At 41.2% G+C, this 17,915-nt stretch overlaps 1 protein-coding gene across 4 annotated transcripts in view; it reads left to right on the top strand.

Annotated features, from left to right (window-relative positions):
• pacrg (PARK2 co-regulated) overlaps window positions 1-17,915 on the top strand; it is a 145,316-nt gene that overhangs the window by 67,068 nt on the left and 60,333 nt on the right. For all 4 annotated transcript variants that reach the window (XM_005925640.2, XM_005925643.2, XM_005925641.3 and 1 more), the window contains exon 3: window positions 8,758-8,929. In XM_005925640.2, coding sequence (XP_005925702.1) covers window positions 8,758-8,929 — 172 coding nt within the window. The remainder of the gene's footprint in view (window positions 1-8,757; window positions 8,930-17,915) is intronic.

Below are 17,915 nucleotides of genomic sequence, written 5' to 3'. Positions count from 1 at the left end.
GAGAGAGCGAGAGAGAGCGGTTGGTTCACATAAAATTCATAACTCACTATGTCCCAGTTTTGAACTATCTTTGAAGCCACGAAATTGTCTCATCCAGCCTGTGTTAGGTATCATTTCAATTGACACCATGCACTCGGCTACTAGTGCTTTGAATTGAGCATACTTGCATGCTTGTTAGATGGAAACAGCTATCAGGGGAGATAGCGAGAGTGACTCACTCCTCTTTCCCTCGCTTATCGTTTGCCTATTCCAGTCTTGCTCCTCTTATTGTGACCTCCAAGGAAGTCAAAATATTCTCATCCTTTTCCCTTTAATTTTTTTCCCCCCCTGTCTCGTATTCGCAGTGAGCTCACGCAGCATGCCGACTGATTTTTGGAAACATTGTGGCCACAGGTGTGCTGTGCACCTGTGGCACAGTTGGAAACAAGCTTGGATTAGTATGAATAAATTATTACTTGTCTGTGCTGTGCGCTCACGAAATGTTTCTGAAATGTTGGAGAGGTGCTGCTATAACAGCTTATTTTAAAAAAAGAAAGAAAAAAAAGCTGTGTGTAAGAGGTGCAGCATCCACCCAAACACAGTTTTGTTCAAAATAAAAGACAATATTTATGTCAAAGCCAGAACTTATGTTGCTGCCACTGTGTTAATTTAGTTAATGAGGAGACGTCAACATGTGTTAACACTTTCACAGAGAACAGGAAGCTGGATGTACAAAAGTGCTTCAGTGGTATTTTAAGTTAGCAGCAACCTACAGTCAGGTGGGCACCAGCTGTTATTTCTCAGGATTTGTCTAACTCAGCAACCTCTACAGAAAAAAAAACGTTTGCACACATCTGTTCAGGCACGATTTTCCTATGTGTATTGTTATCTTTGTTCTGTGTGTGGAAAAAAATTGAAAGCTGAATTCATGTTTTTTTATATATAAGATGAATCTCGAACTAAACATGCTGAGCATCTCTGGCCAACTATTGACGTTAGTATCGACTTTACAGTTTATGCATTTATAGCAGTAAGAGTGATTTTGCTATCCACACAGTATGTGTCATGTTGATGGTGAACTGACCTTTCCTACTTATTGACTTGTGTCATGGCGGATTCATCTGATCTTCATAAAAAAACCTCGGCCTCCACACTCGGGGGGGATTTAAACAATGACTGGGAAATGCTCCCCCTGAATAACAATTTAATCCAATGCTTTATGTACCTATTATTTGATAATCTAGGAAGCCAAACCCCTATGATGCGATAAAGGTCAAGGGATACCAGCTCTGTACCACTCTGGAGTTACAGAGAGATTAGCCTTAGTGATAATCCTAATTGTTGGAGAGCAGCAGACCTTCTTAGGTAGAGCAAGACGCTTTGAGTTGATTTCCATTGATAAAATAAACAAAATCATACAAAGATCATATTCTGTAATTAATAGATATTTAGTGGATGGACATGTTGAATGAATCGGTAAAACAGTTCTAAGTCACAAGATTTGTCTGGTTCTTTATTCCTTTTCTAAACTTCTTTATATTTTTATGAGCTGGTTTGATGTGTTAAAGCAGTGGCTGAAATTTTGGTCTAATAAAATGTTCTCAGTGCCTCCGCTCAGCACGGCATCTGCTAGCTTACTAGAGAAAACTCTGAATATACGTACTCTATTTTATGTATAATAATTACTATTATTTTGTTGGGTAAAAAAGGTGATTTTTTTTATTGTTATGTTATTAGTGTTAAATCATGTTTTAAAAGGAAAAAGTAAGTGGTGGAGAATTTCCAGGGCTTCTGGTTAAAGAAATATCAATGACAGGGAGCACTGATGTATTACTACAATCACATCGCATTAATGCCCGGAGTTAGTGTAACATTGTCATTATCCTGAGTTCTAGTGATTATTAATCATCTGCAGTTTGATTCTTAGTTTGCCTATTGTGTTCTCAGGAATGATTTCCTGTGCCATTCAGTGGTGCATTATGGGTAGCCTCAGTCTCTCACTGAACCTGCTCCTGTGTTTGGCCAGCATGTCATAGAGTGGGTGGGAGGTGTCCTTATCTTAGACAAGGCCCACCTCTCCGACACCACTTTAAGGCAGTCCATGTCATGGTTCTGGGTCGGTGACCAGTGTATTTTAATGTTTTGGACTTTTTGTTTTTGGTTTCGTTCTCACGCTGTCTAGCTCCTTAGTCTTTTAGTATTTCTTGAGTTCTAGTTCTAGGTTTTGTTATGTGTTCCCCTGTGTTCTGTGTTTCCTGTTTTACTTTTTACTCTGTCGTCTGTTCCTGTCTTCTCCGTCCTTGCAGCCCCAAGAGCTCTGCAGAGTCCAGGCTCTCTTTGAACTCTAGTCCAGAACACAGGATGAGAGTTATCCGCTGGCAACAACAAGAACATCCCATTAGGAGCCGGACAGAGGCTTGACAGACACTCTCTGTCACTGCTGCTGTGACTGGGAGGCACAGCTGTCAATTAGAATCAGCTGTGCCTCCCTCCTCTTTTGCATTCCTCGTTCCCCTCCGTATGTATATATAGTGTGTGTTACCTATGCTCATTGTCGGTCCGTCTGTGTCACCTCCCTGTGTCACTCCGTGTCTCACCCTGGCGTCATCCTGTGTTTCGTCCCGTGAGCTTAGGTTTCATTTTCGTTTGCTAGTTTTTTCCCAGTCTAGGTTTGTCTTAGTTTTTGTCCTCGTCACCACCGTTGCTGTCTGTACTTCCACCACATGTCAATAAAGCTCCCTCATTGCATCTCAGCCTGTGCCAGGCTTTGGGTCCGTTATTCTTCACTCCACACAGCTTGCCCCGGCAAACCATGACAGTCCAGCTCCATCTCCACAACATTGCTGGTCTTGTGGATCAGTTTACTGAGTCTGTTGTCATCTGCGACCCACAACCTGCTGCTCCAGCATGCAACGGCATAGAGCAGGGGTGTCCAACTCCAGGCCTCAAGGGCCAGTGTCCTGCAGGTTTTAGATGTGTCCTTGATCCAACATAGCTGATTTAAATAGCTAAATTACCTCCTCAACATGTCTTGAAGTTCTCCAGAGGCCTGGTAATAAACGAATCATTTGATTCAGGTGTGTTGACCCAGGCGATATCTAAAACCTTGAGGCCTGGAGTTGGACACCCCTGCTCTATGCCGTTGCATGCTGGAGGATGACACTGGCCATTAGTTACGTCCTGTGTTATTTTGATAGACATGTGTCTGTGCTTTTGCTTCCCGTGTCTCATTATTCAGATTTAGTTCAGCTGTATGTAGTTCCCAGGTGTCTCCCCTTTGCCCTAATTACCTCTTGTGCATTTATTTCCTCAGCTTGCCTTAATTTCATGTTGTGTACCGAGTTCTGTTTCTGAACTTCCTGTGTTTTCCTGGCACCCCTGCACTGCATGACATGTGCATGTATTTTGTTTTGCTTTCAATAAAAGGTGGTTTCATCTGCCCAAGAGTTTGCATTTGGGATTGTTCACCACAAAAACGGACAAAACCTGACAAACACGGTATCCTGAGCCGTCCTCAGTATGCTTAGCAAGGTTTGTAAATATGTGATATGTGTTATATTGCTGCAAAAAGACACGGAGGATATCAAATTTATTCACAGCTTACTATGATCATAGCAACAAGACTTCTTAACAAAATACCAATCAGGAGATAAATGTTTCTGCACACACTCAGATACACTGAACTCTGCAACTAATTTAATTTCCTTTTTTAAATCTCATGTAAGAAAATTTCAGAAAATTTGCTCAGTCATGATGATGTGGCTGCAGACTGACTGTGCTGTAATCTGAGATCTACCAAAGAAGAATGCATGCATATAAAAATGAAACAGAATCTGACTTTATTTGTGCTTTTTCTCTTATTTTTTTTTAATCTTTTCTATCTTTCCCCCAGTTTGTCATCTCTTTCATCATCATCATCTTTTTCTTTTCTCTTGCTAATCTGACCCTCCCCATCTGTCAACTTTGGCATCGGTACACTATCTGTTTATTAAAATGAATAAAAAAAGAAATTGACTAAGAAGAGGCATCTATAGAGAGTTCATAGAGCAAGGCAAGAGTGTTTGGCTCAACAGATCATGATCCTGCTTGCTGAAGCTGCCGAACAACACAGGTTATAGAAAAAAAACCCTGACCAACACACAATGTACAGTCAGTGTTTGGTTAGTTAATTACATGGTGGAGCCCAGACTACACTGTTGTGCTGTGTGTGGTTATTTTTAGTGCCGGTTGGTTCACACCTGCCTCCTGCACCCCTCATAACTTATAGCTCTTCTAGGGTGTATTTCTCTCCTGGGCCTATCTTTTAGATGCACGCACACTGTTTTTTTTTTCTGTCATGTGTGAGCTCTGTATTCTTTTTTGGTCTTGTGTAATACATTTACGGCAGAACTAATGGATGCTTGTTTGGCTACTCTGACTGTGCGGTGAATGACTCACAGTGTTAGCAGCTCCAATAGGAAACCTGTTCTCCTCTTAAAGCTGAAATAATTGACAGCACCTCATCTGCCAGCTCATCTAAATACAGCAACCTGTACTTGTGTTAACAGGAGGCAGAATCCAGGTCAAGTCATTATGGCATCATCAATTAAAATAGCATCACTGTCAAACAGCTGCAGTGCAGGCTGTTTCGTGCCTGTTCTATGAGGCAGGCTTCACTAAGACAGCAAGATAAGATGACAGTGTTTTTTTGTTTCCGCGCAAAAGTTCAGTTGCAGGTACAACACCAGTGCGTCACCAGGCCAGGATTTGATCAGCTACTTTAGTTTGATTAGATGTCTGCTGCTGCTCTTTTGGAAATGTAAGTTTACACACAGCAACTCCTGCCCCCTCCAAAACCTTGGACCCACAACCTAACAGTCGATGTAATGGGAAGTGTCAGCATGTTGTTTGTTACATCAGATCACATGTGACATAGTCCACGGCACTTACCTCAGGTTCAAACCCCCCAAAACAACCCCCCGCCATTTTCCGTGTCACTTTCACACTCCCTCTATAGCTTCTATGTCCCCAGAGTGTGTACCAGAAATAATACTGCCACTGAAAAACGACAGCTTATCATGTCTGTGCACACTCCCGGGCTTCATATGGAGTCGCACATACACGTATTCACACACCTCACACCAAATGGCGTCCAGGTATTATGTATTTAAAGTGGCAACCTGCTGTTTTCTGTTCCTCCTGGTCTCCTGTGGCTGTCAGGGGCCTCTGATACCGCTGTTTAATGAGCAGAGGCTGGCCTGCTTCTGTTGTTGTCTGTCTGCCGTTGCAGCGCTGACCAGAGGAGACACGCAGGTCTGAGTCCCAGGGCTAATTGCTGCTGCTGGGCTGATAGTCTTTCTGTGCTCCACTCTCATTGACTCCCCAGACTCCGGAGGGATTCCCTCAGGCACCCAAAGACAAACAAACCTGGGCGGACAATCAATAGCGGATGGAAGAGTTAGCACTCAGCACAGTGTCTGATTAAGATTCCCCAGGAATGTATGTGTTTATGTGAAACAGTGCGAGCTTGCAGGAGTGTTTGCTGATTGTCCTCACTCTGCCGGTGCTAACTGGAATCTTCAGTCAGTCCCTAAGTGCTTGTTTATGTGCTTTTGATTATGAGCATCAGAGTTCACAACAGCAGCAAATTAATGCTTCAGGTAATTATTCACGCAACATCGCAGGTTCACAACGTAGTCGTGTGAGAGCAGATAATGTGCTAACAGTGAAAAGTAAAACTGCGTGTGCCACTTTCTGTTAGCCCCAGGTATTACTTTGACTTTTTCCTCTCCTGTGTGTCATTTTTTTGTTTCTGCAAGTAAGAATTCATTTTAAAAAGTTGCATATTACGTTAAAGCATAATTTAAAGCTAGGGGGGAAAGATATCACATAGGTTTTCACATTTTGGTGTAGAGTTCACATCTTTTTACATTTAAACTAATTGCATTTTGTGGGTATTTTTTTCTATAGGCTGTAGTTTTGTATTATTCTTTTCCATTTACTCAAATTAGGGTGTTTTTCCTCCCTTTTTATGTTATTTAATTCCATAATAATAAGTCAATTTATCTCATTTACAGCTGAATGAAATATCCTACTTTATGTCTAGCATTGTTTCTAATGTAGCAGTATTTAAATAATACATTGGGAAATTCACTGCCTGCTATGTCCAGTGTTAATAGTTAAGGATTTTAAAGTTGCTTCTACAAGGCCAAGTGTACTGGTTAAAAAGGGGTTTTGTGATAGTGTTTTATTGTGTCTGCTGTTTGTGTTATTTCTGTAGCCTCATCCAGAAAAGCTGCTTATGGCATGACGTGTCCCTGTGTACCACTGACTGCCACTGGCTAGTGAGCAGCACGGTGATGTAGTGTCATCTCGCCTCTCCTCACCCTCTCATCCCCTGTCCACCCCTGCTCTCTGGGCTCGTGTTTGCTTTTGTTCTTGTCTCCAGTCAGCCTGACTCACGGTGATCATCTTGACCAAGCGCGGGGAAAGGTCAAGGTTGCAAATTGCCTCAAAGCAATCAGCCTTGTCTCTCTCTGCGCTACAGCGCAAACTCTCCGTCTCTGTCGCCATCTTTGCCCTGTCTCCATCTTTAGTCTGTCCTCCTCCATCTCTGTGTTTACCCGGGGTGGGGGGGGCAGTTAGCTGTGCGACAGGGAGGTTTGGCAGCTTGAGCGAGGTAAAGGCGGTCAGCCCTGCTTTGAAGTCTCAGCTCTGACCGGCAGTGGGGCGAGGGACTTAAAAGCACACAGTGTCACTGCCTGGGTGACATTTCAACACAGAGCAGCGTAGCCCAGTAGGGTGCGCTTGTACACACCAATCATCAACAACATTAAAGCCACTGACAGATAAAGTGAATAACACAGAGCGCATTGTCACAAGAATTCATGTGAACATGCACGTGGTCACTTAAAAATTATTTCAGTACTTTGGAGTTTTAGGAAGGTGACTTTATTGTAATTCTTATAGCCTTTTTTGCCTGTGCACTAAAGCATATATTGATACACACTTGGTACCTCGGTGTACATGCACATGGTGTGTGAGCCATGGCTAGATGTAAGATTTGCGTGCATTTCGTAACTCAAGGACAGCTTCCTTTGGATCACCTGTGCATTCGAGTTCATTGTGCCTGAGTGGCTCTAGCCCAATAGCTTCTCACACATGAAAGACTTCACTTTCACGTGTCACGCAATAGACACAAACACAGCTGAACAACATCAAAGTCTGCCAGCAGCCTGTAGCCGCACAAATGTCTTCATCTACCACCTGATTGTTTCTGCACGTCTCTCTGTCTGTCCTGTAAATGGTGTAAACAGGTGTTAACATGTCAGCCCCCACAGGACGCCACATGCTGTGGTGTCATGATCTTCTGAACAGCTGTCCCCTAGCAGTGTGTGTGTGTGTGTGTGTGAGAGAGTGTAAGTGAGTGTATGTGTTCACTGTGAGGGTTATAAATGAGGGCAAGAGGAGATTTAGCCCTAGTTTTGTGCAGAGCCAAGGACAAACAAAGAGAAAGGGCAAAGAATGAGAGGGGGCCTCACGGCTGTAAGCAACACATTCACCAGCTCACCAAATCCTGAAACTTAATCAGGACCTCTTTCACATTTAACACACACTACTCTTTTTTTTTTACGTTTGAGGGAGTAATCCAGAATATAACAATGCTGTGAGAAAGTATTTGTCCCCTTCCCGATTGCTTTTTCCCCCCATATTGTTCACATATAGCCCTGACAAGGATAAGCGGTTTTGGTCACACTTGCATGTTTCAGATCATCAAACAATTTCAAAGATTAGACGAAGATAAGACAAATAAATAAAAATACGTGTTAAATTATGATTCGTTTATCAAGTGAAAAAAATGTAAATCTTCCTGATCTTATGTGAAAACAATTTCACTAGCCACATGCAGGCCTGACTACTGTGAGACCTGTTGGACTGCTTAAATATAACCTGACAAAGTGAAGAAGACTAAAAGATCTCAAGGAGAAGCATCTAACCACCATCTAATGAAAGAGCTGAGAAACAAAATCATTGGCATGATCAGTCTGGAAAGGGTTTCAAAGCCATTTCTAAGGCTTTGGGATTCCAGTGAATTATGGTGACAGCCATTGTCCCCAAATAGAGAAAACTTGGACAGTGGTGAACCTTCCCAGGAGTGGCCAGCCTACCAAAATTATTCCAAGAGTGTATCAGCAACACATCCAGGAGGTGACAAAAGAACCCAGAACAACATCTAAAGACACGCAAGGCTCACTCGCCTCAATTAGGTCAGAGTTCACAATTCAGCAATAAGAAAGACACTAGGAATAAATGGCATCGTTGAGGTAGTTCCGTCGCAAGCAGGATGCAGCGTTTACAAATAAAATTCAACATTTGTCTCATCAGTCCAAAGAACATTGGTGTGATAGTGTGGGTCCACGACAACCTGCTATAACTGATGGATCCCTGAATTCTGCTCTGTACCAGAAAATCCTGAAGGACAATGTCCATCCGTCAGTTTGTGCCCTGAAGTTCAGGCACACTTATGCAGCAGCACAATGATTAAAAACACATTAGCAAGTCCATCTCTGAATGACTAAAAAACAAAACAAAATGAAGGTTTTGGAGTGGCTTATTTAAAGTCTTGACTTAAATTTGACTTAAATTTCAAAATCTGAGCTTTTACAATTATAACCTTCTGTTACACACCCAAAGCTTTAACGAGACAAGCTTAAGATTAAGTACTTTTATTAAGTTTAATAGTAAGATTAATAGGGAGCTAATGTTACCTGTGATATAAATGTGTGCTTCTGTCCTCAGGTGGACGTGGAGACACTGGACTACCACCACTACCTGCCACTGTTCTTTGATGGTTTAACTGAGACTGCTTTTCCGTATGAGCTCTTCGCCCGCCAGGGAATCCATGACATGCTGGACCGCGGAGGCCCCAAGATCCTGCCTGTCATCCCCCAGCTCATCATGCCCATCAGGAGTAAGTCTGGGAGGGTGCCCGCACTCACGGTTTACCAACCACACAAAACAGAGCTCCTCTCTCACGTGACCCAGTGTGTCATGTCATTTTACCTTCGCTTCACTCTCTCGTTTTCTCAGGGAAATGTATAGTCACCTGGAGACAAATCCAAGTCAGTTACAGTGTTAGTAGAAGCGAGGAGCCGGATTTAACATGAAAATCACATCTTTAAAGCTAATTAGAAGGAGAGAGAAACCACAGATGAAGTTTTAAATATGTGTAACTTGACGGTTTTAATGATTACTTTTCAGGGCTAAAGTCTGCTTTGCAATCACACAGAGTTATTATCATGGCAATTTTCTGTGATGTTAAAATATAGCAGCCTTTCAATTAGCTTTGGCAGCAAAATGTCCTCATCATCTTCATCATCATTTACATTACTTTTCCAAACCTTTGTATATGTAAATATTATTATTATTTTAACACTGATAGACAGCAGAGTAATCATCTCAGACTTGAACTGCAGCCTTAATAAATATTTTTGCATGTCATTATTTCATTATTCACTATTTGGTGGCAGCCTCATTAGCTTATGATCTCTGACACTAAAAGGCATTCCTTTTAGTGGAATTACTGAACCCATGAACTGGCTAGGAAATTGTTCACTGAGGTTTCAGGAGGAGAGAGTCATTGTACTGCAAGGCCTCTGCTTCTACGTAAGCAGAGGTCTTTTTGCAATCACAGCCAATGTTGGCTTCACTATACGGGCATGGAGGCTATATCTGCCGTTACGCTGTGGGAAGCAGGCAGGAAAGGACCCAAAATGCAGGACTCTCAGAGACGGAACTGAACTCAAAACACAGCTTTATTGCTGGAATTACAGATTACAAAACTAAAACTGTAACAAGTAACAAGTAAAGTAAGGAATTACTATTGCAAAAAAGGTAATTCGATTACTGTTACTTTCCCTTTAGCACGCTGCGTTACTGCGTTACTAAAACTGATCTTTTTGCAAGAGTGTCTCATGACAATGACGTAAGCGACTGCGACGTTTGTGGCAACAGCTGTGTGCAGATCAAAAATGGATAATATAATGAGTGCGGGAGAGTTTAATTCTGTAAAAAGTGACAAAAACATTAGCGTCCGCTGTTCACTGCGTGGGAAGAAAACCTTTTACAGCGAAAAAAAACCCTAAACTTCCAAGCAAGCACCGAGTGCACTGCCACTGGAATGTGAAATTCACAGAGAAACTGCCGTATCCTTCCACTGATCACCTGCACCAGGGCAAACCTCCGCCTGCCCCACTCCTGCTATACAGATGAAAATAGAGCAACAGGACCGCTGGGTCATTGATTTTATTTATTTTCTGCTGTGTTTTACTTGCATCTATTTGAAAGAGTGAGTGTAAACACAAAAAACTATTTTATTTTATGTGCTTGAATGTGGTTTAAATGTTAAACAAATTCCTTCCAGTCAGAGAATGTTGCATATAATTTAATGTATGCTTGATGCATAAAGTTAAAAGATTAAAACTAATGAAACAAGTTTTAAAAAGAGACTTTTTCATTTGGTTGCATTTTATATGATGGATTATGCAGAAAAAGTAGAATTGGGCTGAAAGATCTCTTGCTTTATTACCTATTTAGGGTGTAAATCCTGTTTTAAAAAGTAACTAAGTCACTAATTAGTTTTGAAAATAAGTAATCAGTAAAGTAACAGGATTACTTTTTTTTCGGGAAGTAATCGGTAATCAGTTACTGATTACTTTTTTCAAGTAACTTGACCAACACTGCTGATGAGAAACTGAACATTTTGCACACAAGACAAGTGACTATCAGAATAAAACAGGAAGTGACAAGAGCACTGAGACTTGGACAAGGACATTTGAGCTTTACACTACAGGGGATAAAAAGACATGGAAGCAAGCAATAGCCAAACTAGAACATAAGAATCACATGACAGACATGACCTAAAGACAGAGAGTGAGAGAGCAAGGGACAAGAAAGAGAGAGAGACAGACATCACAGGGCGCTACAACAACACAGGAAACTAGACACAAGAGGACGGGGAACACAGAGAGGAATGATAACAGAAAACCTAAAGCCTAGATAACAAACTAAGGCTACAAACGGAGATCACAACTATAATAATGAAATACTAGGAACAGAATATTAAATAAACCTGAATCAAAAGTCAAAACACAAAAGCTGGGTCATAGACTGGGACCATGAAAATGAATTTCCAACCGTGAATATCTAACTTTCACATTTGAAAATCACTCAAATAAAGGGCCTGGTAACGTTATAGTTAGGAGTAAGGGGCAAGAGTTAGAGGGTTAATGAATCTGACCTTAATGAAAATGGATTTCTCACTTTGGTTTTATAGATAATATATATTTATTATATTTACATACATATCTTTCTTAGACTTTTCTCAGACTTTGCTTTGGAGATTCGATGCAACAAAAATAGAACAACATGTTTTACCAGGAAAAGAATCACCTGTCTTGCAGTCTGCTGCTACAGCCGCTTCTAATATTATACAACCAGTCCTGATGTGGCGTCCTAATTTGGTTTCGCTGTCATACAGTTCCTATTATTGCATTAACCCTCAGGGTGAAGCGTCCTTGTTTTTTTTTTCTGTTTTTCTATTTTTCATTTGCCGGAAGACGCTGGCTCTAAAAGTATGCCTGATAATCTGCAATGAATGTGATGACATGCTACATTTAACTCTGTCATCATGCTGTGCCTCCTTAACTTTCCAGGCTGACACGTTTACACGCGTGCGCACAGTCTCTCTCACACACACACACACATACACACACATGTTTAAGGAGGGCCGAAAGGTTGTGCCTGAGGGCGAAGTGGTGTACGACTTCAAAAATAGACTTCGGAATTCATAGGGATGCGAACGGGAAAGGTTTCATGTGCAGCAAGAACAAGGAAGAACAAGGAAAGAAGAAGTTGGAGGAATGCAAAGTGTGGCTTTGTTGAAAGAATTTCAGCACATGCACAGGCACAAAGTCTCAAACACACACACACACACACACACACACAGAAACTCTTTTGTTTGGCGCCACTGCCAAGTGGAGTGTCAGTTTCAAAGTGGGAGCCTTTAAGTGGCGCCCAGTGAGCCTGCGGTAGTGTTCATGTCATGGGCAGTTGGCTGGGGGTGTGTACGTGTGTGTGCTTCTTGTTTATGTGTGGGTGTTGGATGTCTGTGGAGGCAGAGGGGCATGACGGCCAACACCAGGCAGGGCTGTTGGAGACACAGAGACACGGTGACAGACTGACCCTGGCAGAAAGTCGCACTGAGCACAAGCTGCTCGGTCTTAACTGTTTCACATCATACAGTGTAACAACTCCGAAGTGTCGTGTGTGCGTACGCTTTACTGCTTTATAACAACCCAGATTCCCAAAAGTTGGGATGCTCTGTGGAATGTAAATAAAAGCAGAATGCAGTGATTTGCAAATTTCATAAAACAATATTTTATCAAATGATTATGTGAAAATCTACCATTTTAAGAAAAAGAGACAGGCATATGTTTTTCGATGTGTAGCATCTCCTTCTCATTTAACAACAATAAATGAACTCAGGAGACCAGTTGGTGGACTTTTAGGAGAGCAGTGTTGTCCCAAATTTGGTCTGATGTAAGATTCTAGCTGGTTCGCTGACCTTGATCTCTGTTGTCATAGTTTTCTTTTTATAATGTGACAAACATTTCACTTGTGGGAAGGTCTGGACTATAGGCTGGCCAGTTCAGCAACTTGTACTCTTCTACTACAAAGCCATGCTGTTATGATTAATGTGGTTTAGCATTGTCTTGCTGAAATATGCTAGCTCATTCCTGAAAAAGCCACCTGGGTGTGAGCATGTTGCTGCTTTAAAACCTGTATTTACAGCTCAGGATTGACAGTGGCTTTCAGATGTACAGGCTTGTTTTTCCATCTGAGATGCAGCTTTTGTGGCTTCTTCTTTGCATGATAGAACTTCAACTTACATTTTTGGGTGGCACAGAAAACTGTGATTTCAGGCAGTGATTTCCATGTTTCTAATGCAGTGCCACCTAAGGGCCTAAAGATCACAGGCATCTGGTGTTGAATGTCAAGCTCGCCCTTTGTGCACAGAGTTTTCTCCAGATTCTCTGAATCTTTTGATTGATTTTTTTTTCTCTTGTTCAAATCCACCTTCTCGTGTTGAAGCTGGTGAAGATGGCCCTTCCTTTCCTATGCTGTGAGATTGAGGGTTACTCCAACCAAAACCTGCAGCTGGTGGAGAATTGGTTCATGAGATGCCACTACACTAAGCAGAGCAAGGACTACCAGCTGCAATTCAACCCCGCTCAGCTGGAGTTTGTTGATAAATGAGATAACCAGTCAGTGCTTCAAAGTTTTTTGTCAATAAGTATTTATATTAATAATTAATTTAAGCACTGGTTTGCCTTCTTTTGCTTGCACAAGTGTGTTTGCAACCTCCTCTACCACCACAGATAGATTGTAAGTCTCTATACAGGCACGTGAAAGCAAAATGTCTATTTGGCCCTCTGTAATGAAGCACTCACTTTACACACAACTAATCATTATACACAGTGGTACTTGGCTACTCAGTAACCCAGACAGCATTTTATAAGTTCAAACCGCTCAGCAGTTTTGGCCATTTGCCTTCTGGAGGCCAGACCAAAGGTGATGGTTATGCCCCTAATGAAAACACACACTTCGCCCTGATAATGGAATTCTAAATGGCTTGCTCCTTATTAACTTTTTCGTTTATTAAAAATCAGTCCCGTTTTGCCATCCACAAGGCAAAACCGCCAGTCCGTGTCTCTGTTGCAGATTAATTACTTTTCTATGGCGTTGGAAAGAAGGAGGGATGGCAGAAAGAGGAAGAAAGTAAAAAGCCATCCACAGTTTAAAATGGCAAGATATATATTTTTCTCCTCTGACGTTAATACATCTTCAATGTGGCTGGCAGACTCTTATCTGCAGAGCGACTGAGCCACATCAGGCCCTGGTGAATTTTGATGATGACTGCAGGTTACCCAATGAGAATACACAATGAGGAAGGCTCTGGCTGACATTATACTCTGAGGCCCCGTCCTCAGTGACTTAAAGACTGAACTCTTTCCTACTGTACACCATGCTCCCTTTTGCTTGCTTTAGAAAGAAAACCTTACTGTGGGAAAAGAGGCGAGAGCATTTAATATATTTTTGTGGCGTTGACGCATTTCAGAAGGCTTTTTTTTTCCCGGTGTGTGTTTGAAATGACAAATGGTTTGCTATGAAACATCAATTTGTGTAAGTAAAGTCGTAAAAAATGGTTTTGTTCAGCCAAACAGATCCAAGGTGACTCAGGAGACAAGGCAGAATGTTTTTGAAACGCCGTTGTTTTGGGCTTTCTCTGGCGTCCTTAAACAAGGAGGAAGATTCTGAGCCATGCCTGCGTGCAGTTGATTGGCAGAGCATTTGTTCGGCTTTGAACTAAAATGAGACTTTCATTACAAGGAGATCCTCAGTTACGCCTCTGCACGAGAACATCTTCATCTGATCTCAGAAGTGTATTTATACCCCGAGCGAGAACAATTCACTGCTAAACTCTCCGAGGTGTCGCCCCTGCCTCTGACATTTCACAGGAAGCGGAATACGGGGTCAGCGTTGTTTTATTTCCACGCTGAATACGAAACAGGCCTTAGCATGAATAGATGATTATTCAGATTTGTCCCAACACAGGTTTTAAACCAGCATTAATATATCAGGCCCTCGGCTGCCTTCCACTCTGGCTCTTTTAATTTTTTTTTCCTTTCTCTTTTTCTTTTTTTTTCTTTTTTGCAGTGAGGCAAGAGTGCTGATGAATAATTGAACAGTCCCGCGGTCCAAATGTCACAGCAGGGAAAATTGTTTGCGCTGGCTGGTAATTAGAATTTCATTGTTTGTTATGTAGGTTTGAAATTCCTGTCATTCCACATTCCACCTTATCTCGGTGATGGCAGATATCACTGCGCTTGTCTATCCGGGGGAGACACTAAGGCAACGATGGAGAGATGGCGTGAAGCACAATACATTTGCTCATTCAGCACACACTCATTCACTCACTCGCTCACTCACACACTTGCACATTGTCGCCGACACAGATAAAGTCACGCTCCTTCTCATTCTCCTGCTCTCAGATGGACACAAAGCAGTGGCCCTGGTTCACATAGTCTTTTATGAATGCCGTATGCAATATTCCTTGAACCTTTGAGCCTCATGTTGTTTATGTGACTCTTCTAACATTGCGTAACTTGGTTCGTGTTTTGTTACTGCCACATTCAGCACTGCCTGTGCTCGTGACTGAGGCTGACATTTTTGTCCCATTGCTTGTAAAATGCTTGCACTGGAATGTGCACTCATGTACGCGCACACGTACGGGTACGCTTGTGTGTGTGATGTGTGAGTGGTGTATGAGAGTGTGGCTTGGCTCCGTGTGCTCGGGACTGCTCCATGTTTGCATATTAGCTGTTTTAACACTTGCACTGAGTGATGCAGTACGCTGTTCTCTTTGCTGCTCACACACAATCTTTTAGGGCTGGTGTCCTTTTCCTCTTTCTCGATTAGTCTTATGTGAGTTCGAATAAGGTGCTGCAGCTAGGTATGGGTAAATTACTATTTTTACTAATGACTTGAAATATATATTGATTCTAATGTACAAAAGACTTAAATAACAGTCAGAAAAACAGAGATCCATGAATGAATGAATAGAGATTCATGGAAGAATTCTGTCATGGCAGAGATCGCAAATGTCCCTCCAATTCCTCTGAAAGACAAAGGGTTTAACTTGGCTGCACACAAACATGTAATCCCACTGGTTGGGTTAGTTACTGTTACAGGTTAGTTAGAGGCAGGTAGAACCACTTCCAGGCTCCATTCATTTAGACAGGGGCTCACAGTAGCAGTTTCTGGAAGTTAATTAGTCATTATTCTCACTTCTGGAAGCCTTTGAGCTACATGCAGGGCTATTCATATAGTGTTGCTATCAATTTTGTTACAATCAATTTTGTACTCATCTTGAAGCATACACTGTAAAAAAATTGTAATATAAAAGTATTTTACTGTGTATTTTACAGTTTTGTACTGTTCTTCTAGAATATCATTAAATTTACATAAATAGACTGTGATTTTACATTTCAAATGTAAATTAACGATAAAATCACTGTAAATGTAATAAAACATAATTTTCTTGTTTTTTAAATGATATTTGTCTGTACATATGCATATTTAGATTGTTAAAATACATTCACAAATGTATCATAATTTCACAAATATTTGTCCGTTATTTGAAAGATTGAACTGTTAAATTCAAATGAAAATATATAAAATGATTCTATAAACTTTTTTACATCAAATAATATTATTATAGGGCGAGTCGTGGCTCAAGAGTTGGCAGTTCGCTCGTAATCGAAGTTGCCGGTTCGAGCCCCTGGACGTCTTCCTGGTCGTTGTGTCCTTGGGCAAGACACTTACACCTACCACCTACTGGTGTTGGCCAGAGGGGCCGATGGCGCGATATGGCAGCCTCGCTTCTGTCAGTCTGCCCCAGGGCAGCTGTGGCTACAACTGTAGCTGCCTCCACCAGTGTGTGAATGTGAGAGTGAATGAATAGTGAATTGTAAAGCACTTTGAGGGTCTCGAAAAGCGCTATATAAATGCAATCCATTATTATTATTTAAACCAACTGTTAACTGTATATTTCTGTACATTTAAGTATTATTACTCATAATGCCGCATTCATTGACCTTGTTTATAGGTAATTTCATTGTTTAATGAAATTACCTATAAACCTCTGTCAGTGCGCCCCAGGGTGGCTGTGGCTACAATGTAGCTTGCAATCACCAGTGTGTGAATGGGTGGATGACTGGATGTGTAAAGCTTTGGGGTCCTTAGGGACTAGTAAAGCTCTATACAAATACAGGCCATTTACTATGGTATATTTCATTGTTTAATCACATTAAAATGTTCCTAATTTAATGTTTAAAAGCACTTGAAAAAGGCAAAATCCCATGTAAAATTAGGGCAACAAACTGTATTGTCATTACTGAAAATAACCGTATTTTCATGAGAAAGTTATTTTCTGTTATTTTTGGTATTATTTTGGCGCCCCAGCTGCCGGAATATTACTGTTTTTTAGGATTTTTTTTTTTTACAGTGTACAGTATATAACACGTGCTGCCGGTAGAAATTGTGTTCATGAGTTTGTGCTAAAAATACAAAACTCAGAGCAGCTTATGTTTATGATAATCTGTAGACTTTATCACGAAGGACAGCCTAAATAACTCCTCCACAAATATGCAGTGCTGTTTCAACACTGTCCAATCAGTGTGTGTGTACAATAATATTTGTGTGTATGATATGTGTGTTAGGTGTGTTGTGTGTGTGTGTGTGTGTGTGTGTGTGTGTGTGTGTGTGTGTGTGTGTGTGTGTGTGTGTGTGTGTGTGTGTAATCCAATTGTTTTATTTCGTTAGGTTTTGTGACTCGAGGGCAGTGAAAAGAAATTTCACCTTTATTTTTTATTTAAAACTTATTTTTAGCAAACTTTTTCTTTTGGTGTGAAGCACTATGCCACTCATTTTGTCATTTAGCCATGTTTCTGATGATCTTTATAAACAGGTTCAACATTTCAATAGAATTTTTGGAACCCCCAGCTTTCATGTTGTCTAAGTGCTAAGGAACATTCACATGTGGGTTTGCAGGTAAGCGGTCCATGTTGACAGGAAGAGAGGGATGCCATTTATTGCAGTAGTTTTGTAAGGATTGTCTATTACCTAGTTTTTAAATGTTTTTTTTAAATAGCATTTTTTCACTAAAAATAAGCAGTTGATGAACTCCCAGAACGGCTTTCTGGCTTCTGGTGAATATCAAGTATTTCCTGCCTTTTAGTTCTGTTTTTAGCCTCTACCACCCACGACAGGGAATGGTAGAGACCTGCTGTTAAAGAAAACTGCTACAACCAGTCCATGCTGAACAGATAATCAAG

Source organism: Haplochromis burtoni, unplaced genomic scaffold (assembly GCF_018398535.1).
Source record: "Haplochromis burtoni strain Fernald_Lab_line unplaced genomic scaffold, NCSU_Asbu1 Contig_86, whole genome shotgun sequence".
NCBI classification, from domain to species: Eukaryota; Metazoa; Chordata; class Actinopteri; order Cichliformes; family Cichlidae; genus Haplochromis; species Haplochromis burtoni.
Note: the sequence above shows the minus strand (reverse complement) of the source record. Positions and strands in the feature narration are given on the sequence as shown.